The sequence below is a fragment of the Manacus candei genome, unplaced genomic scaffold, assembly GCF_025592945.1.
Source record: "Manacus candei isolate 608988 ecotype Guabito, Panama unplaced genomic scaffold, ASM2559294v1 h1tg000046l, whole genome shotgun sequence".
Taxonomy (NCBI): domain Eukaryota; kingdom Metazoa; phylum Chordata; class Aves; order Passeriformes; family Pipridae; genus Manacus; species Manacus candei.
Window position 1 is genome coordinate 9,601,096 of NW_026138094.1, and position 25,970 is coordinate 9,627,065.

The 25,970-nt window shown below is 42.0% G+C and overlaps 1 protein-coding gene across 1 annotated transcript in view; it reads right to left on the bottom strand.

Moving 5' to 3' along the window:
* Positions 1–10,947: 10,947 nt before the first annotated feature.
* AGBL1 (AGBL carboxypeptidase 1) overlaps positions 10,948–25,970 on the bottom strand; it is a 269,940-nt gene continuing 254,917 nt past the window's right edge. Inside the window, exon 23 of the mRNA XM_051796685.1 lies at positions 10,948–13,787. Within this exon, the coding sequence (XP_051652645.1) occupies positions 13,481–13,787 (307 nt within the window). The 3' untranslated portion in view covers positions 10,948–13,480. The remainder of the gene's footprint in view (positions 13,788–25,970) is intronic.

The following is a 25,970-nucleotide window of genomic DNA, read 5'->3' on the forward strand; positions in this document are numbered from 1 at the left end:
CCCGTAGCAGAGTTTCAAGGGGAAATCAGGGCTTTGTTTTTTTCCCCCATATGAAAAACTTCCAGCTATTTCCTATGCAGGGGCAGTCTATTGGTCTCTAGATCCCTGTGGACCCCTGTCATGACCTTCAGCAAGATTTTGCAGTAGAAGTTTCAACCAGGACTTACCAATTTCCCACCAGTTAGACACATCTTCCCACTTTCCAGTGATTTGTCCCTTCAGATCTTCCTCTCATAACATAAGTGGGGCTGATGCCCCACTGCCAAACCCAGATCCCCTAGGAGAGCATGTGGGCAAGACCTGGCCAGATGCCACCAGTGCACATCCATGGTCACAGCCACCTCTAGAGCCAGCAGCGCTTGCTGCAGGAAGGAGCACGGCTAACACAAACATCATGCTGTGTTCCCATGGCAACCAAAGTGTCACGTTCATCATCGTCTCATTTCTGGAAGAAAAAGATATAGGTCCAATGAAAAAAAATCCAGGAGTCCCAAAGGGCTTTGCTAAAGCTGGACAGACTTCTAACATCATTGCTCAGGGCTGCTGGAAAGTGCAGCACCCAGCTCCGTGATGGAACATGGGTTTGAGCAGGAGGCTGTCTGGGATTAAAATGCATCCAGTCAGATACATTCAGTTTATGTCTTGTCTGCTCTGTGTCACTTTGAAGCTAGGGACTCATGATCAAATTACCACAGCTATAGAAGTTACTAGATGTTAGTAGAAGAGGTTTCAGCTCCACCCATCCTATCTCACATTTGACATGACCTGGGGATGACGGTCGTTGCCAGTTACCTTTGCTCAGTGTCCCAGGGTGGCTTATTAAACCACAGTAGTTTACTAGTATGGCTAAAGTTGGAGTTGCTCTGCCCGAGGCAGCAGAGACCCCTGTGTGCATCGAGTGCCCTCCTGGACTCAGTGAGCTGCCACCATCTCACTGTCAGAGATTTTCTCTGCTGAAATCTTGTGCCCCAGAAATCAGACCCAGCTGGGATCCAGCATTCCCATTAGCATGAGTCCGTATGAGCTTCTCTGCAGTGACTACATGGCAGCAGTTAAAGCATTGCCATGCAGATTTGTACATGGGAAGCTCATCTTTCACCTCTAAGACAAACCTTCTGCCAAAGGGAGTTTAGAGATGCATCACTGGACACTTTCAGAGCTCTCTGATGTGTTCTTACTGGAGACATGAGAAGATCTAAGGCTGGAGGATTCATTTCAATCACTTTCAAATCAGTTCCCCCAGTAAGTAGAGGTTTTTTCTATGGAAAAAAAAAATAAAAATTGAGAGGAGCTCCCAGCCTGAAGAACAAAACCCAAAAACTTTAAAAATGATGCTTGAGAGATAGCATCTGCCTGCAAAAGAAGATCATCCCTATGTTTGAGAGGAAAAGGGGAAGGGTAGCAAGGAAGAAAATGGCAGCATTCTATGGGGAGTGCCTGGATAAGGCAGGAACAAGTGATTTTTACACTCCAATGTCTCTACATCCCCACACTGAAGCCTGACTCTATCGAGATGTGATGTTTAGATGATCTAGTATCATAATCAGATCATGGGGAAATATCTCTTGACACTCGTGGTCAGGTGATATTTAAAGAACTCTGAAATCCAAAACATTGGTGAAGTTGCTATCAATTATTAGTTTTAATCCTCAATTTTATTTTTATTTGTCTTAGTTTTCCCTCCCTGAGCAGTTTTGCTGGCCCAGCAGTGAAGCGTTCAAGTCATATTTATACCTGTAACTGGGGCAAACACCATAGCTAAGAGATTGTCCATATCTGGAGCAACTTCTTCCTCCTTAAAGACCAGACAGAAACCTCATGCAGGCAGCCTTTCATGAGAGGGATAAAGAGAAGCTACTTATAGAAGCTACTTTGATGGTAGAAGAAACAAGGGATTAAGTATGACAAAGGTCAAGGCAGATGGTTGCATGGATGTAATGAAATTTTGGCCTCTGCATGATATCTATGAAGGATGCCTACAGGAAAATGTTCAGTATTGTTCAATGGGCCCTGGGCTTTGATCCAGGGGAGTTGCGTCTTGTCCTAGGTCTCCAACTGATTTGTAGCATCACCTTGCTCAAGTCACTCAGCCATTTTACACCTTTGCTCAACTTTTAGGAAGCCCTATGTAATCAGGAGATGAACATCCCACTCATTTCCACTGCCCAGATCACAGCTCTCAGCAGAGGAGAGAAAAATTAGTTTCAAAGCTTACTATTTCCTCTCTTGGCTCACCCAAGCTAGCAATCAGATGTTGGTAACACAGATGGAAATACCTGAGGGGATATTAAGGTTCAGCCTGGTGTCCTGTAATTCCACTCATATGCTGATAAACAACACATTACCCCCAGGGTTAGGTGATGGAAAGGAGTCAATCAGCCTATAAGGCCTGAGATCACAAATACAATAGTTCTGGATATAGTTAATTAAACACAGCAGTGTATTCATTCATGCCTTGCTGAGTGGTGTTTCTGCAAAGGGGATGAGCCATTCTGGCAAGGTAAGTGTACAATTCCCTTCTCTTCCCCAGTGGAGCAGCAGAGCAGGGTCAAGGCAGCTCATGAGGGAGATGTGCTGCCTGTTTGTTTGCTCCTGTGACTGGCTGCCCATTTAGAGGCTGCCAGGGAGCTGGAGTGTGCCAGCCAGGTTTTTGCAAGCCCATGAAAATTAACAAACCTCACTCTGAGCTGGAAAGGGCAGACAATTGAGAGAATTAAAATTAAGAAAGAAAAAAAGGAAAAAAGAGGGGAAAAAAAAGAAAGAACATGGAGATGAGCCAAAAGGAAATACTTCAAAGGCCCATACCCTGCAGCCCACATTAATGACAACAAAAAGAAGATGGGACTCCTACATTTTAATCAAAGGCAATTATTTTTTTTTAAAGTATTATAACTCTGCCATGCAGGAGCAGACCCTCTGCCCACAGAGGTGTTGACACAGCCAGCTAGCAAGAAGAAGTGAGGGTTTCCTTGACCACCTTCTTTCTGCACTGTGAGCATCAGAGAAAGGAAAGCAAGAGTGAGCAGGTGCTCCAGGAGAAATACCTCCAGGGGAGAAGCTACGGGAAACCAAAGGAATTAGAAACACGATTGAAATCTAAATCACAGCTTTCTGTGGCCAGTCTCTACAATACTTCATGTGGGATGTGAACTTGAAACCCAAAGCCAGCTGAATCAGCAGCAGAAGGCAGCAGGTTGGCAATCACAGGAATCGGGCAGCTTGGGTAGATTCAAGCAGACCTGTCAGGACTATAGATAAACAGAATAGCTCATATATGTAGATACATAAATGTGTGAGCAAGGCTAGACAGGGTAAGTGTGACCTCAAATGCCTAAGGAAGGTGCTTGTCTGTAATCTCTCCCCTCCATGAAACAAACACATCCTTGTCTGCACTGCTCAGCCAGGACCAAATGCCCACCTGCAGCCAGTGGGGCAAGTGGTCATCACAAGAGACCAAACCAAACCGTTTTTCTGGGATACAGGTGTTGGGATCTTTGTTCCTCAGTGCATCTTTGTGAGGGAAGGGGGGAAAAATGGAAAAAGGGAAAGGAAGCTGAACGGCACAGAACTTGGGCAAGGAAGATCAGAATAAGGCTGACTGTGTCACAGGATGAAGAAACTGTCCTCAGGAAACAACATGTAATTGTTTCCATTAGTCTAGAAGAAGAGACAGTGAAAAAGGGAAAAGGGTTTACAAAGACAACGCCTCAATTAAATTAAAACAAACAAACAAACAAATAGAGAAAGAAAGGAGAATAATTTATGAAACACTCGCTTATTTACATAAAATGAAGACAAAAGATGGTATGTTTAGTTGTAGTCAGAAGCTGAAATTTTCCATGGTTTTTTGAGGCAGTGCCACATGCAGCCACAAGCAGCAATAGCCTGTTATTCTGCAAAATTTCTGTAACAGCATGAAAAAATTAAGGCCAGAAGCAGTCACACCTGGATTAAACTGCTCAACCTACCAAAGCCTGTGCCTAGGTAGCAAGGCAATGAGGAGAGATCATGTTTGGGTAGAAAATCTGTAAGTTGGAGAAAACAAATAAACAGACCTTCCAAAATGAGGTATGTTGCTGCAGGTGGTAAGATGCAGAAAACAGTTTGAAAAAGAAGAAATCCAATTTTCAATACACATTAGAAGCTGTTAGCTTATTTTACTAAAAACATTATACCACTCAAAAAAATCTCTAATGCTGAACAACAGGGGATATTTCACATATTCTCTCTACACAGGTTGTTCAAGACTTTCAAGGGCATGTAGTGATTTTTGATATCACCTGCAGTGTTACTACAGTCTGGGCACTTCCTATAAACAAAACTCCTGGATTGCTGCAATTGTAGGCAGTTAGGAAAAGCTGGCTCTCTGTAAACAACCCTTCTTTCTCCAAAATTTTAGGGCTTACTGAGAAGTCTAATAGTGCCTGAAGTCCTAGTAAAGTGAACCCTTTATTCTCCCCAGAATTATACTGAGGGAAACAGAACTTCTAGCTTTGAACAAAATATTCTTTTGCACCCCAAATACCATTTCTACTAAACTCCCTGTAAAGTTTGCTAAGTATCTCTTGATCCTCATGCAGCATTAGGCCTGATAATCTGAATAGTGTTCTCTGTGTAGGCACACAAAGGGAAGATTTTCTGGAATTGCTAGCTGAAAACACCTGAAAGTCTGGTAAAGGGTGCTAGCATATGAGCCACGTGGGACTTGCTTTGCAAGGCCAATCTAGTTTCATTTAATTTATGGTCTGTCAACAGTGACAAAACTTGATGAAGGAATACTGTGCCTGAACCCCCTTGCTTTCCAGTTTTAACAACTGCCTTCTTTCTGCGAACTTTGTTTCTCTGGCATCCTCAGACTGTCAGGGCTGCACCACCACTGCCCCTTCAGGATATTAATAGACCCAAAGTCCCTTTATTCCTGGGGAGTGGGCAGGTGACACTTCACCATTTATGACCTGCAATTACTCTCCCACCCAACAGAAAAGACTTTATTGGCCTACAACAGTTACCAGGGTATGAGTGGTGTCATTTCTAACAGGGCCAGATGCAAACAAACATCCTGGTGTGCCTCTGTCTCACTCTGGTCTCTGCCCCTCTGTGATGCTCAGCCTGATGAGCACTTCCCATCAGTGGCATGGAGTTGCCAAGCAACATTTGTCATGTCCCTCTCTGGGCCCCTCTCAGGGCTCTGTAGCAGGTCATGCCTTGAAGACGAGGGGCTGTTGTGAAGAGCGAAATAACTTTCCTTCTCTCTTCTATCTTCTCTCTTCCTACTTGAAAATGAATCATTCTGAATATAAACTATTAAATCCTGCATTCGGTTTCTCGGGATAAATATCATGGAAATTTGTTTTTGGGGAATAAATTCACTGCCAAATGCCAAGGACCAGTGCACCATACCCAGCACACACGTCCAGAATATAGCTAATATTTCTGCACCATACACATTAGAAAAAGCAGCTAGAACTGGTCAAATCATAGAGAAAATTATTGCCAAATAATTTATTCAGCCATAGTCACGAAGGAATTAATCTTATCCATTATTCTCAAACATGACTCAACCAATTCCTGGAAGTAACAAAGCTAAAGCCTCTAGCTCTGAGCTTCAAACCCTAAGATTTAAATTCTTATTTAATTCCACAACTCTTTTCCTCTTGTTATTATGTTCAACAGTGTGCTGCTGCTGTTCGTGTGCCAATGATACAAGGTTAGAAGGCTTAGACAGTTCAAAATGTTCTCTCTGCATCAGAAAAGCTAAAAAGTACAAAGCAGCTCTTACAAGTGAGAGCAGTCAGGCCAACTGGCACAGTGGCTTCCGTGTGCACTCCCTGCTCCGGGGCTCTCAGCACCTCCCTGACGTCAGCCACCAGTGAGAGTGTCTGCTCTGATCCCAGTTTCATCTGGTATATAGTCTCCCAGATCACCAGTATTCACTGTATTTGGCTCTGGAGGAATGGAACTGTCAGAGCAAAGGATGGTGTCACAGAGCTGGGTGAGGGGAGCTCTGAAGCAGAGCCCTGTGCAGGTGAGGCTGAAGGTAAGGTTGGCAGGTGAGTTGATGTAAATAGAGGTGTGTGAACATGGAACTGAGCTTCAACAAAAAGATATGGGATTCTCTGAAAAAGCAAATGGATTTTCCACTGTATTTTCCCAATTACTTAAGTAAAATAATGCCCTGCAATTGTGACTTTGGGATATCTTCTTGGAGTGGGTTTAAAGCCAGGAGTCCTGTCTTAGCTGATAGTTTAACCACTCAGAAGTTAATAAGGCAAGAAAATAGCTCAGCAAATGATCCTTTTCACATATCTTAGGAGAGGATGTAGATCCTCTGGAGGTATCTGTTTCTCTGCATTTACTCTGTACAGAATAATTTAGATTAGATCAGAGAATCATGGGATGGATAAGGTTGGAAGGGACCATTGGAGGTCATCTAGTCCAACCTCCATGCTTGAGCAAGGTCCTCAAGAGCACATCACTCAGGATTGTGTCCAGATGGGTTTTGAATATCTCCAGGCAAGGAGACTTCACAACCCCTCTGGACAAACTGCTCCATTGCTCAGTCACCCTCCCAGTAAAGAGGTTCTTCCTCATATTCAGATGGTACTTCCTGTGTTCCTGTTTCTGCCCATTGCCTTTCATGCTCTTGCTTGGCACCTCCAAGAAGAGCCTGGCTCCAATTCCTTGATACTCTTCCTTCAGATACTTACAGACACTGATGTGGTTTCCTCTCGGTTATCTCCTCTCCAGATGCCTAACTTCTAGAAAGCTAAAGTTTTTGGAGGCAAAACCTGTCTCTCAAAAGGAAATCCTCACCTTCCTTACAGTTATTTTATATAAAACATACTTTATTTCTTTATGAAAATGTAATGCAAGAAAGTATTGAAAGCTTTCCTAAAGCAAAGACATATGTTACTTCTGCCTTATCCTCTAAGCCAATTAGCCAATAAAAGAAGGGAATTAGATCAGCCTGACAAATCCATGTTGATTCTCTTTTACCACCTTCTTATCCTATAGCAGCTAACGAATTGTTTGTTTCATAATTTGTCGAGGTTTCTCTGTAGTCACTCAGCTTAGCTGGCTGATTTAAATTTCCTGGCTATTCCTTTTTTCTATCTACACAAATACCCTACTTGTCTTTCTCTGCTCTAAAGAACCCTCTTGATATGGTACAAGTTCTTGAAGTCCATTCCTAACTGTTCACAGACTGCTTTCCTTGGGCAATCAGCAGGGAAATTCCTTCACTTCCTACAGTTTGAATTCACTTAGTCAGTGTAAGGATTCTTAATTTACACCCCTTTGTTCTGGCCCATTCCCATCCTCTAATCAGTATGATTTCTGTTATGCATATCTAGCAGTGACTGTTTTAGTGATAAGGGGAGTTAAAAAGGCAGTAAGGACTCCAACACTCTGCCTGTGCTCTCCTGCTGTGGTACATCATGAATGCTTTGATTCCTTCTAGCATATTTGTAGGATTTCTTTTTTTTTCCCTTGTGTGTTCCTAAGCCATCTCTTGTTTGTTCTGTGTCAGGACCTTTTTGATTTCATCCACACGTCCTTGGTATCATTATGTTCTCATTCCTAATCTGCTGCTGCTTCAATTTTTAAGAAACAATTAATTTCTCATTTCAAGGCATTAATGAGGTCCTCACACACTTTCAATGTTTCCCTTTTGTTATATTCTTCTCCCTGCCTTAGGAGATCTAGTCATTGCACCTCTGCTCTAATCTCTAAGTCAGTGCTTGCTGGCCTGTATTCCTCTTTCCTTGACTCAATTTACCAATTCCCTGATGTTTCACAGCCAATTAATCCTTCTTCTGCTGTTCCTACTTTCTCTTTTCCATGTGTCTGGGAAGCTGATTAACTCATAGCTTGGTATATGTACTAAGGCTTTATATTCATCCTGTTTAGCCCTTACACTCCTAGCCCTTGGGCAGAGACATTTCAGATGTTTACCAGATTGCTACATTCTTCTCCCAAGTGCCTCATTTTCACCTCTATTAAATTTCCCATTTTCCCAACTCACTAACCAGCACTCTGCCTGGTTCTTGGAAGACTGCTGCGCTGTCAAAAAATCCAAATTCTTTTTGTCGACACTGTCCATGCTTTCACCTCGAGGATTTGTCTGACCCACCTGTGCCACCTTCCACGGAGACCAAAGGAAACACAATGGCCGCTGGAAAGGAGTTAACAATGATCACAGTGATGGGCAGTATTTTCATTTCAGTGATGGCAGATATATGATGGAAGCAGCATTTAATCCCTTCTGTTTGCCTTTCCTAAGGATATCAAATTGTGTTGTAAACACTGGAGATTTAAACCTCATTTTGACCCCTTTCACCAAAAATAAATATTAATAACTCCACTTCATAGACAGGGAAACAAACAGAAAAGCTAAATGACTTTTTATGGAAATGCTGAGGCAAAGGCAGGAGCTGCCAAAGCATGCACTGGAAACCATTCAGGAAAAGCCGTCAGTCAGGCGTTTAGGAGCAAGGGGGCAAGAAACAGGGTTGTGATTGCAATTAGATCAGCTGGTGAGGAGCCAGCCCTCAGTGCCCAGAGCTCAGTTAGCCAAATGCTGTGGCACTTTACTGGGACTAGAGTTATTGCCAGAGCATCCAATGGATGATTTTTTCAGTTGTAGATTTGTCTTCCCCTCTCGCTGGTCCATGCATGAGCTACAAGCAGCCTAATTAACTAGGCTAAAAAAGCCTCTGACGCTAAAATAGCTGCCTTGCAATCTTTCTGGAGATCTTGCTAGATTGATAGCAGGGCACTTCTTTCTGGCTTCTCCTTTCTGTCTCACTCCCTCCTGTTCACCTCTTTCATTTCCCTCCCTTCCACTTTTTAAAAGTGAAATAGAAGAAGCAAAGAAAAGAAAACATGAAGAAAGTAGCCACAAACTGCTTCATCAACAATAATACACCATGGATCTTCCAGGACTTGTCTGAGGATGTGAGTCCCTGGAGAGGAAACCTAAGGCCAGAAATGATACAGGCTTAACTGTCATGAAAAGCACTCACAAAACCCAGCGCTGAGCACACAATGCAGCGCTGAGGATACGGACTTGGCTGCCGTTTATGGAGTGGGGAATACAGTGGCAGATTTATTCTACAGTAAAGAGGGTTGTTTCTTGGTAGCACTAATACTGACACATTATCTGGGGACGGAAGAGGATGCACAAATAGGAACAATTCTCCCATTTCTCTGCCTGTGTCTCCCCCAAATGCCCCCTACTCCTATTCCCTCCTGCTCTCTTCATTCCTCTCCCTACACTGAGTCCTTTCCTTCCTCTCTGAATTATACCTTATTTCTTTATCCTTCTTCTTCATCTTTTCCCAATGTGCATATATGTACAGGATTTTTAGTTCTTCAAACTTTTGCATATTATCTCCAGCTGGAGCCTTGTGTCCAGCCCTATGCCTGGAAAACCATACAAGAGTTTTCAAACACAGGGTTAAATCCTGCTCTCCCTAAAACAGGTGTGAAAACTTCCACACTGTAAGGACCAGGCCACGTGCCAGGATAGGCTGATAATAATCTGCAAAGAGAGGCTTTTCAAACTATCCAGTACAGCTTAAAGAGAAACCATGCTGCATGTCATTGAAATGGAAAGCACCATCCTGCAAGGTGTAATTCCAGCTCCCTTCTCATCAGCTGACATCAGTACAGAGCAAACACCTGGGCAGTTTTACATCCCTATTTTATCCACTTCTTCCTCCAAAAACACACACCTACTTTCACTACTGTATTTTCCATGAGGAATCAAAGCCTTGTTTGTACCTCACATCGAAATGGAGACTGGAAGCAAAAACAGCTTGGTCAAGAGCAAATAAGAGATTTGTGGCAGAGCAAGAAATACAATGTGAGTGTCCCAAATTGCTACCAAGCAGTCACTGACTCATGCTTTCCATCTCCAAGGGATGGAAAAGGGGCAGTGGATCTTGTCCAAGGACAGATAAGACAGGAGATAGCACTATCACCCACATCTCTGCTGTTTGGCAGGAGGAGAGAAGCAGTGGAGGAGCAGGGCTGCTGTCTTTCCCCCCTCCTTAATCTCCTTTCTGCCTGCTTCAAAAACAACTCAGTGCATGGTTGTTTATTATTATTATCACTGTTATTTTCCAGAGTGCTGTAAAACTAGGGGATAGAGCACTCTGACAGACTCATAACAAACAGCAGATAAAACTAATTAGATTTTGTTCTTCCTTCAGTTTGCTGACTTGATTATTTTTTCTTTATATTGTTTAATTATTTATTTTTTAGCCTAGAGGTTTACACACACATGTATTTCACTAGACACTGGCAAGTCATCCTTGGATCGTCTCTGACAGGAAAGGGCGATTGTGGCCAGGCAGCCTGAGAGCTGGTGAGGGGCTGAGACAGAGGCTGCAGTGTAGTGCAGGGCTCAGCACTGCATCTTCTACCCATGTCATGTAAACCACGGGGGGGAGGAAGGAGAGTGCATCTATTCACAGCCACTAAGAGAGTCAGTGAGACAAAAGGCATCAGTAAAAAAAGTTAATGTGCCTGGCAGAAGCCCAAAACTGCTGCAGCAGTGGGGACGAGGCAAGTGCCTCTAAGGCACCACCTCTTCTGGTCATTATGGAAATATTTGGCTTGAGTCTCAACCTGACAGCCTTGCTGACACTTGAGGAACGACAAAACGGTGGGGAGCAGGGCAACTTCCCCCTCCTCCCTCCCTTTCTCCATCGGCTGTTTCCAAATTCTTTGGGATTAGCTAGCGACAGCAGGAAAAGGCACTGGCCTCACTGCTCAGCACTTAGCAGGCTGAAGTGAGGTGACATGCCTCAGCGCGGAGGACAACGGCTTCATTCACTGGGGCAACACCAAACCAGAATTACAAGTGTGCAAGAATAAACAAGGCTGGAGTTAATCTAAAGTTGTTTTACACTCTGTTTTATTAAAGTCAATGCACTTCCGTTCCTCTGTGCAGAGCCTAGTTCTGCTTAATTACCATGACTCAGGGAGAATTTTAATAGCGTGGAGTGCGCGGCGCACATGGAGGCATTCTCCTGACCTCTAGAGGTCTGTTAAAAGAAGAGGAGCATCTGCTCCCTGTAGAAGTTCCTGGAAGAAATGAGGCAGCCCACAAAACTTCTCCCGAAGGTTTCCAGGTGCCATTACCAAGTGGTTGGTCACCCAGCTCTCCCACTTCAGCAGGAGGCTGAGCACCCTTGGGCCACAGGGTTCATGTGGCCAGCGCCTTCTGCAGCACCCTCACTACTTGCTGACAAGTTGTTTGGCACAGACATGGGATGCTGCCATGGACAAAAGATTGGCCAGGCTTTTCATACTGCACAGCAGCACTTAAGCAGGTGTGGTTGATGTGCAGGGACACTTTGCTCCCAGCTCGGCTGCTGCACTTGGATCCCAGACCCTGAAAACATCCTAAGGGCCTTTGCCACCTCTCTACCTCCTGCAGCTCCTAGCACAGGGGGCCCTGAAACAGTGGTACTGCTCATACACATTTGGCTCCTAACACACATGGAAGATACATCTCTGCTTTTATTATATTAGGACAACTCTTGTGCAGCTCATTGACCAGGGCAGAATTTTCCCACTAAACTGAATTCTCCCTATCTTAGAACATTCAGAATGAAACAGCTAGAAAGTTATAGCCAAAATATTGGTGTCTCACTAGGAAAAATGCTGATTTAAGAAGATTTTTTTTCCTTTGCATAGAGTGCACCATTGGTTAGCCTCAGTAAGCACTGTTCAGCTGCTGTTGTGGCAGAGCGTTGGTACAGAATGTAGCATGGGTATATATGGGACATTTACAGACACATATATGTACAACAGTATTCTTTGCCCTGTGTCCTGAGGATGCTCCAAATGCTGAAGATCCCACAGCATGGCAAGTATATGCTGCTGTCAGGACTTAGCACAGTGTCAGGTTTTTGTCATGACTACAAATACTGTATTTTTAACCTAAATATACACATAGATTGTTTTTTATTAATAAGTTTTGAAGCAGTATTATACAAACTATTATAATGGGAACACCTATTTTACCTCCCTTTCTGTGAGCCAACTTTTTATGAAAATTTCCATATTGTGTGCAACAAGCTGCACACTAAAACAAGCAGAATGGGACATCTGTACAGGGACACACACCACACCTAATGAATTAGTTTGGGCTAAGAAGCTCAGCTTCTAAGGACCCAAGCTACTTGTCTTTTGAGCATCATAATAGAGGCACAGGGAACTCTTATGTGCTAGTGAAGACTTTAAAATATGTGGATATTTAAAACCTAGGAGGATAGGAAGAAGCTTTTTGTCTAAAGCATAATTTCCTGCTGAAAAATACGTCTAGGTAGTCTGAGGAAGAGTGTCCAGAAACACATGAGAGAGAACCTTGTTCTGCACTAGGAATTCTCTCCACAAACAGCATAGAAATGGAAGGATGACATGGTGCTTTTAATCATGCATCAATATTAATAATAATCATCACTGGTAATCAATCACTGGAGTCCTTGCAGGCTGTAATGCTACAACACACGTTCATCCTTCGTGAGCCTCACAAAGCAGTGACAGAGTTGTGAGCCTCTTGCATCATACAGTTAGTTCCATTTGGATTCGGGACAATTCCCCATTTGCAGCAGCAGAGTCTAAGATACATGAGAAGTTCAGGCAATGTGAAGTGTGAGATGCAGTGATGTGATCTCATACTTTAGGGATACTGGGAACATGTGTGGGTTCTCAGTCTGTGACGGATTCTCAGGAACTGGGATATGTGTTTGAAGGCAATTTTAGGAGAAATCAAATTTTTCTCCACTTGGGGATTAAAGAAACTGTTCTGATTGATGCCTGGGCTAAATTCACTCTTGGATATTGCCACCATGACTAATCTACTGGTCAGTTTAGCCCAGGTTTCCAGAGGTTTGCTATGTATTGTCACTGCTGCTTTCCTTACTACGGCACATTGGATTTCCTATGCTGCTGTTGAGATATAACCAGCTCAGAAACACACAAAGCCTGACCCAACCTGTTGAACACATTGTAAAAATTCTGATCAGACAGAAATAAGATCCATGCTCTACAGCTCAAGAGAAATGAATGGCAACAGAGAGCTCTGGCAAAAGGCATCAGTAACTGTCCCTTCTCAAGGCAAAGGCCTAATGTAGGAAAAGGAGAATTGTCTCTGGTTCCTTGGTCTCAACATACCATTCCTTAGGTCAGTCTGGATGAAACCTCATACTAGAGGCATCCAGGAAACTGGGGATTATATTTAGGAAAGGATGAACTCACATAGTACCATCTGGGCTAGTGGCATCTCACTCTGCCTGGTGTACACATACGGAGTCATTCCCAAAAGATGTATTTACACAACTTACACAAACACACATTTTTCCATTCAGAACTGAAGCAACACATCTGGGAAGGATGCTGAAGCTGGCAAACAGGTAAACATGAGCAGTGACCCATTCACTCGCTGCCCTGCAAGTCACAGCCTTGTTCACACAGGGCTGCTCTTGAACCCATTGTACAGCCCAAGCGCTGCTGAACCCAGAGGAAGAGCTGTACTGTTGGGGGCTGGCTGGCTGGAAATGTAGAGCTCCCTTAGAGCCCTGGAGCTGCATGTCTGTCCTGTAGTCACTCCCTCATCTTCTCTCTCGCCTTCCACCCACGAGAGGGACTCCTGGATCTCTTGGTCTAGCTCTGAGAAGTCCTCTTCACAATCAGAGACAGTGTCAGTATTGTAATCAATCTCTTCCACACAAGGAGGTTCATCATCAGACTCCAAGCTGCTGTTGCTGCACCTTCTGCAGAAAAATCACAAGAGAGACTGGACGTCACCAAAAGAGGGAGTGTTCTCAGGGGTAAGAGCAAGCAACAGGGAAATGTGTTTTCTAGGTTCAATCTTGGCTCTGTTAATAAGGGATGAGATGGCACTAAGCAAGCTCCTGTATGTCTTTGTGTCTGTTTCATCATCTGTAAAATGAAGACTGATACTTACCAACCTTGCAGGAGTAAAATTATTATTTTTCTTATCACTATTACTGCTATTGCTTATACAGAAGCAGAGTGCTTTACATACAGACAACACCGTTCTTGCCTTGAGGCAGTTACAAGGTTACAGAAGCTGAAATATAGCAGAGAAGAAGGTATTCACTTTCCAGAAGGTTGCTGGTTTAATCATCATCCACCTCGCTGTAGTTCCACATTTAGTGTAAGACCTAATTAATCCAGGTGGTTGAAGTGCTTTGGCATCTTTTCCTTCTGTTCTGTGCAAGCTCAGAGCACTGCTAACAAGAGGCAGCATGAACAAAAAACAAAGGCTCTTGGATCTTCAAGTACACTGGCTCAAAAGAGGGCAGAAGCACCAGGAGTGGTTGTATTTGGGGAAAAGCATGGAAAGGCTGAGACAGCATGACTTGCTGAAGAAGGGCCAAATTCAGAGGCAAGCCTGGGTGGCTGAGGAAAGACTCTAAGTGGATATCACAGTCACATTGTCTGGTTCTCAGAAAGGTAGGTTACCCCAGCTTGGCCTCTTGCCATTGGGTAATTTTTTGAGACCAGAAAGAAACCTGTGATTTCAGTGCTGCCTGGGTCAGAGTCTGGATGAATCAGGGGGACAGACAGTATGTTTGTCACCTCCAGGTCAATGTTTTCAATCAGACTTGAAGCAGGGGAATGTACTGCTTTGGGGGACTGGGAAAGGAATAATAATATCCCACCTCTGGGCCAGAGTTTCTAATTTGTCCTGACCTGGGAAGAATAAATGGCTTAGCAGATGGAGCATACACAGCTTTAATGTGTGGTCTGCTCATTTACATGTCAGTAACTGGAATAATCTTCCAGCTCTCAGCTGTTTCACAGCAGTGTCAGCATCTGAGGTTTCAGAACATACCAAAGGTGTAAAGTATTGCTTTTGGATGTATTGATCGCTCCTCTCCTGCACTCCAAAAAAGGAGTAAGATTTTCCTAGCTCAGACTCCAGATCTTAGCTGTATACAGACTATTCTGCAAGCAGAAATAAGCAGTGTTAACCCACTTCTTCTCTTGCTGATCTCTGGGTTAGTTTACTTCAAAGGCTGGGTATAAAAGATTTTCTGAAAGCTTAATAGAGCTGTACAGCTTAAAAATAAATAAAAGAATAATTATGCACTTTTACAGTTTCTGGCTCTACTTAGTCTGCTCAGAAATCTGGGTCAGGAGGAACTCATACTAAAAATGAGGATGTGACATGAAACAAAACAAACAAACTAGGACAATCCTCCCAGCACAAACAGCAACAGCAGTGGTCCCAACTGAGTCTGACCAGTGGGTTTGATTTCTTCTTTTATTTTTCATATGCAGGCATGGCATGAGTTACCTTGATACTGAGTACCTATGATAAGGTTCAAAGCTGACTAAACTCAGGGGAACCAGAGTTTTCATTTATAAGTTCTGCTCTTGCAACTTTGCAATCAAAAAGATCCAAAGCATACCTACTTTCAATATTGCAGTTGCACATTTTGAAGGAGCTGCTAATGCCATTGGGACAGAACATAGATGTTACTCAGCTCACTAATATTTTACAGATGGAACAGTTTGCACCCTAGGAACTATAGGTCAGACATTTGCATCAATGGGACAACAATAAAAAAAAAAGAAGTCCCTATTATTACTTAAATCTGGGAAGCCAAATAACAGGATCTTCTAAATTTTTCAATAACTTAAACGATTTTAGGACTTTATTTATGAGAAAAAGGGAAAAATTACTTCTACCACACAAACACTTTGCTATGGAAGAGAAATCTGGAAGACAACAAACGAGAATGAAAGACAAAAAGCGTAAAAAGCTGCCATTTCTTTACATTGAAGAATGAAGGGACAGTCTTTAGGAAGCAAGTATTTATGCATAAAACCTTTGTAATGGATATCAAAACTCTCCCTTGTTGCCTGCATACACAGGACACACCAAGGCCATGCCAACTTAACAGTGGGGAGATACACTGCAGGGAGAGGTTCTCCACAAGTGAGGATGTGCTTAGACCCTGTTTAGAGGTCAGTGAAGAAGCCTTTCCTCCTAATTTGTTCTGACCATAGTAGTGGTTTCTCCAGCATCTAGACTATTGCTTTCTTTTCCAGCAGAGTATTGGTGTTTTTTTGTTTGTTCATTCGTTTTTAATCTGATTTTTAAAAGCTACAAAAGAATTCAACTGCCCTCCTCACCCCCACCCTCCTCAAAAAAAAAAAAAAAAAAAGAAAGAAAGAAAGAAACAAACAAACAAAAAACAACCCAGGGGATATGAAACAGATTTACCAAAGAATAATGATGTTGTCTTACAGAAGGTAAACAAAGAGGAAAACCAATGACACTACATTAGAGAACTCCAAATATAGTCTATGCATACCACTGAACGTGAATGCAGTACAGAAGAGGTGGGGGGAAGGCAAGTAATATACCCACAGCCAACAGTCCCCCAGCTATCACAATAAAACATGTGGTTGATCTTCAAAACCTATGGCCTCGTAGCCCTCATCTATTCCAGCCGATGGGAGCCACAACAGCAATTTGCAACTTCATGATGTGATAAATAGAATTTTTTTGTTTTGATTTTTAATTTGCATATTTATTCAGATATGACTTAATCTTAATTAGTTCTCCTTTCCTACATGGGTGTGTTTTTTTGTTAGCTTGGTTTTGGAAAGCTAGCAAGTTTTGGTACCTTTTAAAATAATTCTGTTTTTTTTTCCTGACTTAACAGGAGGAGAAGGAGAAGGGAGTCCAGTCCTTCCTTACATGTCAGCATAACTGGAACTTTGTGGCATGAATGGAAACCACTTCTTTTAGGTGCCTACTGCCGACCTCTCATTCTGAGTCAGCCCACCTGTTAGGTCACAGCTGGACAGAAACCTTGCAAGTCAGCCATCCTGCTGAGCCACACTTCAGAAAAGACAGGCTGTAGTTGTGGTTGATAAACTATGGCTACATGCTGTACATGAGGATGAGTGGTGATCTCTCTTCCATACATAATTCTCCTTCACTTGTACATACACTTCCAGGGCATGGAGAGAACTAGAACTTTCCTAAGTAATTTCTCCAGATTTTTCGGTTGCATTTTGCTCTCGTGGCAGGTCACTCACTCTCTGTGTTCTGCTGGCTGCCTCAAAATAGAGCATGTTTTATTTTTTTCTGCTGGAAAGAATGGATGCTGACAACTGTCCTTCTTAGGGAGTCTGTGACTATTGTTCAGGGTTTCTGCTTGTCCTTCGCTTGACAGGCCTCACAGTTGCAGTCCATTAAAGAAGGAAGTGGAGCATTTTCTTTTTTTTTCATATTGCTCCTCTCTCTCTTTTGAAATTTGTTGCAGCCTTTCCAGAGCAAAACTAGAAGGGGGGCAGGGGGGATGGTTAAATGCTTTACACAAAAAGGAGGAAAAAGCTGAGTCTGGGGACCACTGCTGGTCATGGATGCACCAATTATTCTCTCTGAAGAATGTATCAACAAACAAGCAAATATGTCCTCAGCTTCTCTCTACAGTGAAAAATAACACCCCAGTAGCTGCATAATCACCCTGTCTGTAACCCTACTTTCTCCTTGCCTTAAATCTTCTCTCCATCATGGTATGTCCCAATCCCTTGGAAGCTGCCCAAATCAGGGATGTGGCTGTGTATAATGAGCCAAGCAGATCTTTAATACAGTTCATAGACTAAATAAGGCAGAAAATGGCTTTATTGAAATTTTTCAAGGGATCAGACATTTTTGTGCAAGAATAAAAAACAGAAAAAAGATTCATGTCTGATCTGAACAGGTCAAGTTCTCAGTAGTTACAGCATTCACCTGAAAGAAGGGTCCCCTTTTTCCCCAAGCAGGAACTGGAGACCCTGGAAAGTTCCCTGACCATAGTTATCACTTGTGCAGAAGGGGAATTGCTCATTCTTTTCCAAAGAAGTTTTACCTATTGTATGAACAGTTATGTATATGTGCTGGCAAGTAAAGTGTCCTGCAGTTTTTAAAGATACACTGCCATCTCTGCAGTGAATTGGGATTGCCTGGCCCTTCTGGGTTTTTTTGACATTAAAATTCCACCTACGTCACCAAATCGAAAAGGGTGTGTGATCTTGCACAGTTTTGCTTTTGAGGAAACCATATGTTTTATTAAAAGCAGGAGCACTGCTTCTGAAGGCTTGTAATGAATCTAAAATGAACCTTAAGCAGACGCATTTGCAGTAATCCCAGAGTACAATTCTGCCTTTAATTGCTTCATAAAGTAGTATTTTAGGACACAGATGAAACAACTATGATGCTTTCAGGTAATTACAACTATAAGAAACACACTGCAGCAACAAGATGCCAACAAGGAAGGACTTTAGTTTGCCCTTTGTGTCTGGATTCTGTTGCTACAAGGTGTGCTGCACACCTTGTAATGACTTTCTAATTTCATCTCTGCAATTCAGCAGCTCCCCAGACAGCAGCCTGGCACCCCTCCTGCCTGAGAAATGCCAGACAAAGCTCTATTTAGTCCCTGACCTGGCCAAGGGAGGGGATCAGTCATGTACTGATGCAAGATGACTCCAGCTGAAAGAACTATTCCATTCACCTTCTTTGTTTCTACACAGTAAACACTAATGATATGAACTCTGTAGATTCCCATGGGATTCCTCTTCCCAAAGACTCTTTGCCAAGGACTTTTGCATCTTTCAACATCTCCTGAGAAAATACGTGCTAAGCCCAAGGCAATGCCAGGTGCCCTGGCTTTCAGCTCACCATGGCCCATCCTTTCACCAACAATATGAACATAATTAAACACGGCCTTGAATCCTGTTTGCTGTGGCTGAGAGATATTTGGTCTTGTTTTGAGTGTAGGTTGGTTTTTTTCCTTTTTTATTTCCTGATGCAAATAGCCAAGAGAAAGGTATAATTCATTGCTAAGGCTCTAACTAATTAGTTTTCCAGGAGTTCCCAGGCTAATTGTAGACTGCAATATTTATAATTGATTTGGCCAGATTAGAAACGGGTGTGTGGTGCACTAGTTAGATAAGTAAGGAGTAAATGGGGTTTTATTTAGAGAGAAGGGAAGACAACTTGTAAATAAAAGGAGAGTATGAAGAGGAAGAAATAGGCTGACTCCTGGCCAATACTGTCCCCTAATGTTCATTCAGGCTTGCAACAATTTAGCCCTGGACAGCATTTTACTTGCATCTGGCATAAAATGTTAGTCTTTTCAAGAATGACTGTTTCAGTCTCCTTAGTGGTGAGAAGATGGCTTATGCTGCTGTAAGAGCAGGGCAGGTGTTGGGTACACACTCCTCATTACGTGTGGTTGGGAAATGGGAAAGCCTTGAAGAACTTCACTTAATTGAATTGCACCACGCCATTGGGACAGCTTTGATCTGTCTGTGAAAGTCTGCGTAGAGGACAAGAAGACATTTTTCTCCCATTTGAAGGGTACTTGACATTACCTGACATTCCTGGATTCCAGACAGTTCAAATCCAGGTGTGTTTCTAACGCTTACCAACAAAATGCACATGAGATGATCTTTAGACTTGCAGGCTGGAAAAGCTGTTGAGAAGCCAGAGGCTGTGGATTCAGTCTTATGAACAATCATTAATTTCTTCCTAATGGAGAACCAATCTATATATCAGCGCAGGGAAAACATTGCATCTTTAGCAGTCTGATAGCTGTAGGCTTGTAAGCATTAATAAAAACTACTGACTTGAACAGACACAAGTCAGCCATGAAATGAAGCAATGGCAGTTGCTGCAGACCCCAAACACTTCTTCTCTTACCCTTCAACAGGGTAGGTTGAAGGTCTCTTGGGTTTTGCCTCTTTTTTTTCTTTAAATACATTTACATTTCAGCACAGGAAAGCACCATCCTATGGGTACTTTAGAAAAGATTTGTGAACTGGCATATTCGCTTCATTTTGTGATGACACTCTTACCTGGCCTGGACAAAACATTAATGATCCTGTAAATTTGCTCCTTACAAGGACAACATGACCAGAGCAGCTGTTCCTCTTCACCACTGACAAGCTAAACCAGAGTACTGAGTAAAATTTCCACCTACTATGGTGAGAAGTTAGTTACACGTGAACCTAAGCATGGGCATAAGCATAGAAAACTCTGACTTTATCCCCACAGACATACCACACAATCTGTTCAATTTGGTCACACCAAACGAGTTCAGCCACTCTGTACAAGTTGAGGGAATAGCTCATTCACCAAAAACTGGCATCCAGCACCAGCTTTGGTGTTACTGCCTCAGCAATATGAGAGATCCCTGTAGAAAACTTGGGACCTGACTGCTTGTATCTGTACAGCACTGTCTTCTTGAGATTTGGACTGATATATGGGACACTAGAGCTCAAGCCCTGGGACACAAATTTTAAGTAAATTGAAGACCTTTAAAAGAAGTATATGTGATATATTTGTGTGATATATTCAGGCACTGTTGGGAAACTAAGCCTGGTTTAGAGCATCTTGGGAAAGCATAGGCCGAATCTTGGGTTTTAGATCCATATTACACTACAAGTTGGTGTTCACTTAAGGGAACAATATCACACAGCATCAGCTCTGGATCAGCAGGCAGGCAGCCTAACCTGTGTTTGCTGTTGAAATCAATTAGAGGTTCTTATCTAATGAGTACCTGTGAGACACCTCATTGGTATATTTTTCTACCTTTGGTTTGATGCTTCAGTTTCATGTTGAACAGAAATTTATGGCCAGCTTCAATGAAGCAACCAGCAGTAGATGGTTTGAAATCAGGTCCATTGTGATCCTGTTATATTCATTAAAAATGAAGTATAAACACAGGAAATAAAAGATGAGCGATGTAAAATAAACAGAATAATATCCATCCACCGGGCAGCACTATCAGTGGATTGGATTTAGTCAGAGTTTAAGAATCAGAGCAAATGCTTTGAAAAAGTGTAACATTTTGGCCTTCTACAGCTTAAGCTTCCTGTGGAAATATGAGCAGTCAAGTCCTCTTGTATGGTAAGGTATTTACTGAGACTACCAGAACTCATTAAGATACTGAATAATGAAAGAGTTGCTGAAAATATGATTCTGAAAGCATTTGGGAGTTTTTCTCACAATGTCTATACCTCAAGCAATTTCTTCTCAAAACGATAACCATGTTACTGATGATATTTAGCAGTCCAGGCCAAGTAATACAGGAAGATTATTGGAATCTTTGTAATTGCTTTTAGGCACTTCCAGTAGTTGAGATATTGGCACATGTGGGGTAAAGAAATGTGGAAAGATTTTGACTTAGATGCTAAAAAGTTGTAGTGCTGAGGATAAAGAAGGTAAAGACAGGCAGGTTCTCCTGGGTTCTTGTTTCCTTTGGTGCTCTTTCTTATAATTCCACTGACTCAATCTATCTGTTTTATATTATTAATCTCAAATGTCCAAGTTTCATATGTATATATCCCTTAGTTCTCCCTGAGCAACTTAAAGGATTTTGGATTTTGAAAGTAAAATGTTTTAAGATGGCCAAGACAAGTCTAGTCTGTAGTTACATATATGGTTTATGTATTTTTTAGATCAGATAATTATGCATGCAAATATTTGTTTGCATGGCAGATGACAGATATATACTTAATTACTTGACTGAACTGATAAATGCTGTAAATGACTAAATTCCAATCACTGTATCCCTTGGAGGAAAAAGAAACCTCTTGGTTGCTACTAGCTTTTCTTCATGGAAATCTTTATTTAGCTGTTATCCACTCTGATGTTTCAGTGAATCTGTGACAGATGTGTATATGTATGTGTATATAAACACATAAATGTGTCAAAACAAGCACCTAAAGTAGATCACCATCACTTATATCTCTTTCCTTAAAGGCACATAAATAATAGATACATGTATACACTCACACTCAGACACCCACACACTGACATACACACAGTTATATGGTTTGCTCTGTATCCAGAGCACAGTTTTCATTACAAGACACAGGAGGTCTCAGGAGATAATCCTACAGCTACCTGAGAGATAACAATAGGTGATCACTGAACCTTGATGGTATTGCATTCAAGTGGAAGTAACCTCAGGGAAAGAGCTGGCTGTGACCAGAGCAAGCCAGTTGTTTTACTCCAGTCTTCAGGTGAGTGTTGATAAAGCAGGAGGTCACTTGCAGGGTAAATTAGACCATCTGGGTAGGACTTGAGATATATTAGGATGGTCAAGAGGCAGGCAGAAATGGTTATCTAAAATATCCTGTTATCTTCAGCTACCCAAGAGCTTAAAGCAAGACTCTGTGGCAAAAGATCTTGGATTTTCAGTAAGGAAATCAGGACATGTTCCTATTCCACATGAACCTGACTCATTCTTGTACCTCTTAAAGCATTTTAGAAACCCCTGTGCATAGATCTTTCTCTTTCCCAATCACATGCTTCAAATGGGTAAACAACAACTGGGACTAAAAATATTCAGCTCTGGTAAAGAGAATGATTCTTGTTCTGGAGCACCCAGAGAGGGGAAAGGCTGTGGCACCACAAGGGGGTTCAACAGCTGTTTTACCACTCACTTCTGCTTTTAAGGAAAGGCCTAAGGCAAATCTCAGCTTAAGGGTCACAGAAAACAGTTTCTGGAGTACACTGAAAACAGTTAAGGACAACATTATAGCAAAGCACTGAAGACTAAGAGGTTCCAGGCTTGTTTAGTCGATATTATAGATAGGAAAGAAAAAGAGAGACAGACAGATAGACAGAGTGATGCAGAGAAAGACAGACTCTGTGGAGGTACCCATAAGAATGAAAGGCAACAAAGGCAAGGTCAGATAAATTTATTTTGCCTTTAAAGCAACTTGAAGTGCGGTTTATAGCAGAAACATCTGATGAAGTATGTGTGATCATAAATAACCAATAATAGATCCAGCTTTAAACTTCAGCTTCTGCCCTCATCCTAAATCTCTTCTCTGACATAATGAGATTCAGATAAAACAAATCTGAACACTTGTGTTCAATATATTTCAAAACATTCTGATCAATTATGTTTTTAACACCATATGGAACCAAAGCCAAAACCTTGCTTAACCTCACTCATTACACAGCTGATTTGCATATGCTTTGGACTCCGTTAAGGACAACAAAAAATGTCAGCTACTGCATATAAAAGTGGCAACTCTTGCTAATTCCCTTGCCAAAGCCCTGCCAGATGTTTCATGAAGAATAGCAAATATTTCATTATGTTCTCTCTGCCTCCTAAAATTTATCTGTCAGGAACTGCAAGGATGAACAAGAAAAACAACAAGCATGGAGAGCTGACAAAAACATGAAGCATCACCTTCATCCTATTTCAGAGCTCAAATAGGGTTTTAAAGGGATTCTTTGTGCCAGAAGGACCTTCCAGCCAGGAACATATGACTCCCAGTAAACAGAGGAAAGAGGAAAAACAACAACCATTTGCTCTGATCTAAGGAGACAGCATTGCCTTGCAAAAAGAACAGAGTAAAGCATACTGAAAAGTTACCATTGCTGTTTGTTGTACAATAGATCTCCAAATTTTTTTTCTGTGTTCCTGTTGTAGGTATTTAATAAGGTTTCCCTGTATAACAGGGAGATACAGTTTTCAAATGAATCCATTTGTAGCTTGTAGCATCTATCAACTCCCTCCAGAGAGCAATTTTTAAAATCGTTGTTAACATGAGTATTTTCTGAATATTTTATAAAAATCAATGTTCAAATGCCTGCCAAAATATTCTATGTGTTTTACCTGAAAGTTGCAATTACACTTTCTTTCTTTTTCTGTATGTGAATATGCTTGTATATTTATATATGCTTATATAAATTCTTAAGAGAATACTAACATGCCACACAGAAGCAAGCATATTCTGAGTGAAAGCTGAAGCAACATAAACTGACAAAAGTATTCATTTCATTAAAGGAAGACATGTATTTGGATGGATGGGGCAAATTATAGCAGTGTAGAGCAGTGAAACAATCACTTTATAGAGAACCACCCCGAGCATTTAACGTCACCCTCTGATTTACAACTAAAAATGATAAAAGGTCAGTTCTCGTGTGCAGAGGAAGTGACTGAAAAGATATGTCAGGCTGTACATCAAGGGAAAATTGAATTATGAGGTTTAAGCACCTGGGTTTGAAAGATACAGGTTCTGTATTCTGCGGGCTTACAGTCGCTGTGAGCAAACTGCTTCTCTCTCTTTGCCCAAATTGCCCAATAACAGGGACACAGAAGGTTCCATCCCTCTACCTGGCTGGGTGGCAGAGCCCAGGTGTGTCTGAAGCCTTCCATCACTTCTCTAGTCTGAATGAGTGTGCAGAGCTGTTTAATTGCCTCTTCTATGTAAATGCCTTTCTCTCCACTGAAAGCAGTGAGAAAATAGGTGCTTAATAACACTGGTGGGTTTGGTCCAAAAACACCTCTCAGCAAACCAAGAAAGAAAATAGCAAGTTTCCAGATTCATTAGGGACAGAAGTCACTTTTCATGGTTCTGCCAGACAGGAATGAAGAGTTTAGCTGAGGAATGACGAGGATGTAGGACTCCTGCTGACATCAGGAGGATAGAGAGGTGCTCAGTAATACTAAGGATTAGTGGCCAGATCATATTTCAACAAGAAATGTTCTAATTCTTGTAGTACTGTAAACAACTGAAGTCACAAAAGTGAAGGAGAGATTATTCAGACAGGAAAGAAACCGCCACAATCTGCCAGATTTTCTGTATCCATTTTGGCCTCTGATTTTAAACTGTCCATCTATCCTGGCTGGCAAAACCAGCTCCAAGAAACAAAGGGTGAGGACTTGTGCATGCTCATTCGACTGGACCTGAAAACCTCATTAGTCATGAAATCTTGTATTTCCGGGCATTTGCCTTTGTATTAGTCTTTTCTTAGCTCCTCATTCTGTCTCTGCTTCAGGAAGCTGCTTACTGCACCAAAATTAAGTGACATCTGCTCTTCTCATGGTGGATTCTGTCTTCCGGGAACTGAAACATCATGAAAAGACCAGATAGCGAGTTGTTTTGGCTCATAAATTGTCCCCCGAGGCATGGAAAGAGCCCACAAAAATTATATTTGCCAGTGTACAAATCCGAGTGCTAGAATGTACAAACACATTTCACAGAGGGGATGCATTTGGGAAGGTTATGTTCATGAATACATAACAGTGTTCTTGATTGATGTGTACTGTGATAGAATCTCTTTTCTTGTTCCTTCTCCACCGAATCATGATGGCATCATTTTCTCTACAGACCTTTCTGTTGCACCAGCTGTAGGTAGGTACCCCCACAATAACAATTCCAGTGCCAGTAACACGCAACGCTTTAAAAAACCCCTGTATGCTGCTGAGGGACACAGCCTCTGGGAATGATGGAGATGATAGAATGGAGGAGCAGCTGCAGCCAAGACAGACTGCTGCTGACTTTACTCTGAGTTTGCCAGGCTGGACTTTCTCCTTTTCTGCACAGCCAACCTGCAGATATACTGTGTCAGATTTAATGGAGCATGATACAGGCAATTCAGTATCAAGGAGAGGGGAAAAAAAAGCATTTCTGAGTCAAGATGGGTTATCAGCTCAGCTCAAAAAGCAGCCTATCAAAAAACACTGCCAAGGCGACTTCAGAAATCTATAATTTAGGTGTTACCTTAAGCCTAAAACTTTGTTCAAAAACTTCACACTTCTCTACAAGCAGACTAGCAAAGCCCAGGAGGATCAGACCAGCTATCAGTTGAGATGACAAAGCAATACACTTAGTGTATATCAAGTACTGTGCCCATGAAAGGTACAGGAAAGATGGCAACATTATACAGTTTCATCCTGCAAGGAATCAAAGCTGTTATTACACAGCAGTTTTCCAAGGGCTATTACACTCCATTGCTTACCCACCAATCAGCTCACCTTGCTGGGCCTCCCAACAATATGAATCACTTTTAAATAACAATGTATTTACTTTACATACAAGCTTTGCAGCCTGAAAAACCTCATACTGCTTTCTGAAAAGGGAAGCAGTCTGATGATTTATCAGGAACAGGGCTGCTGATG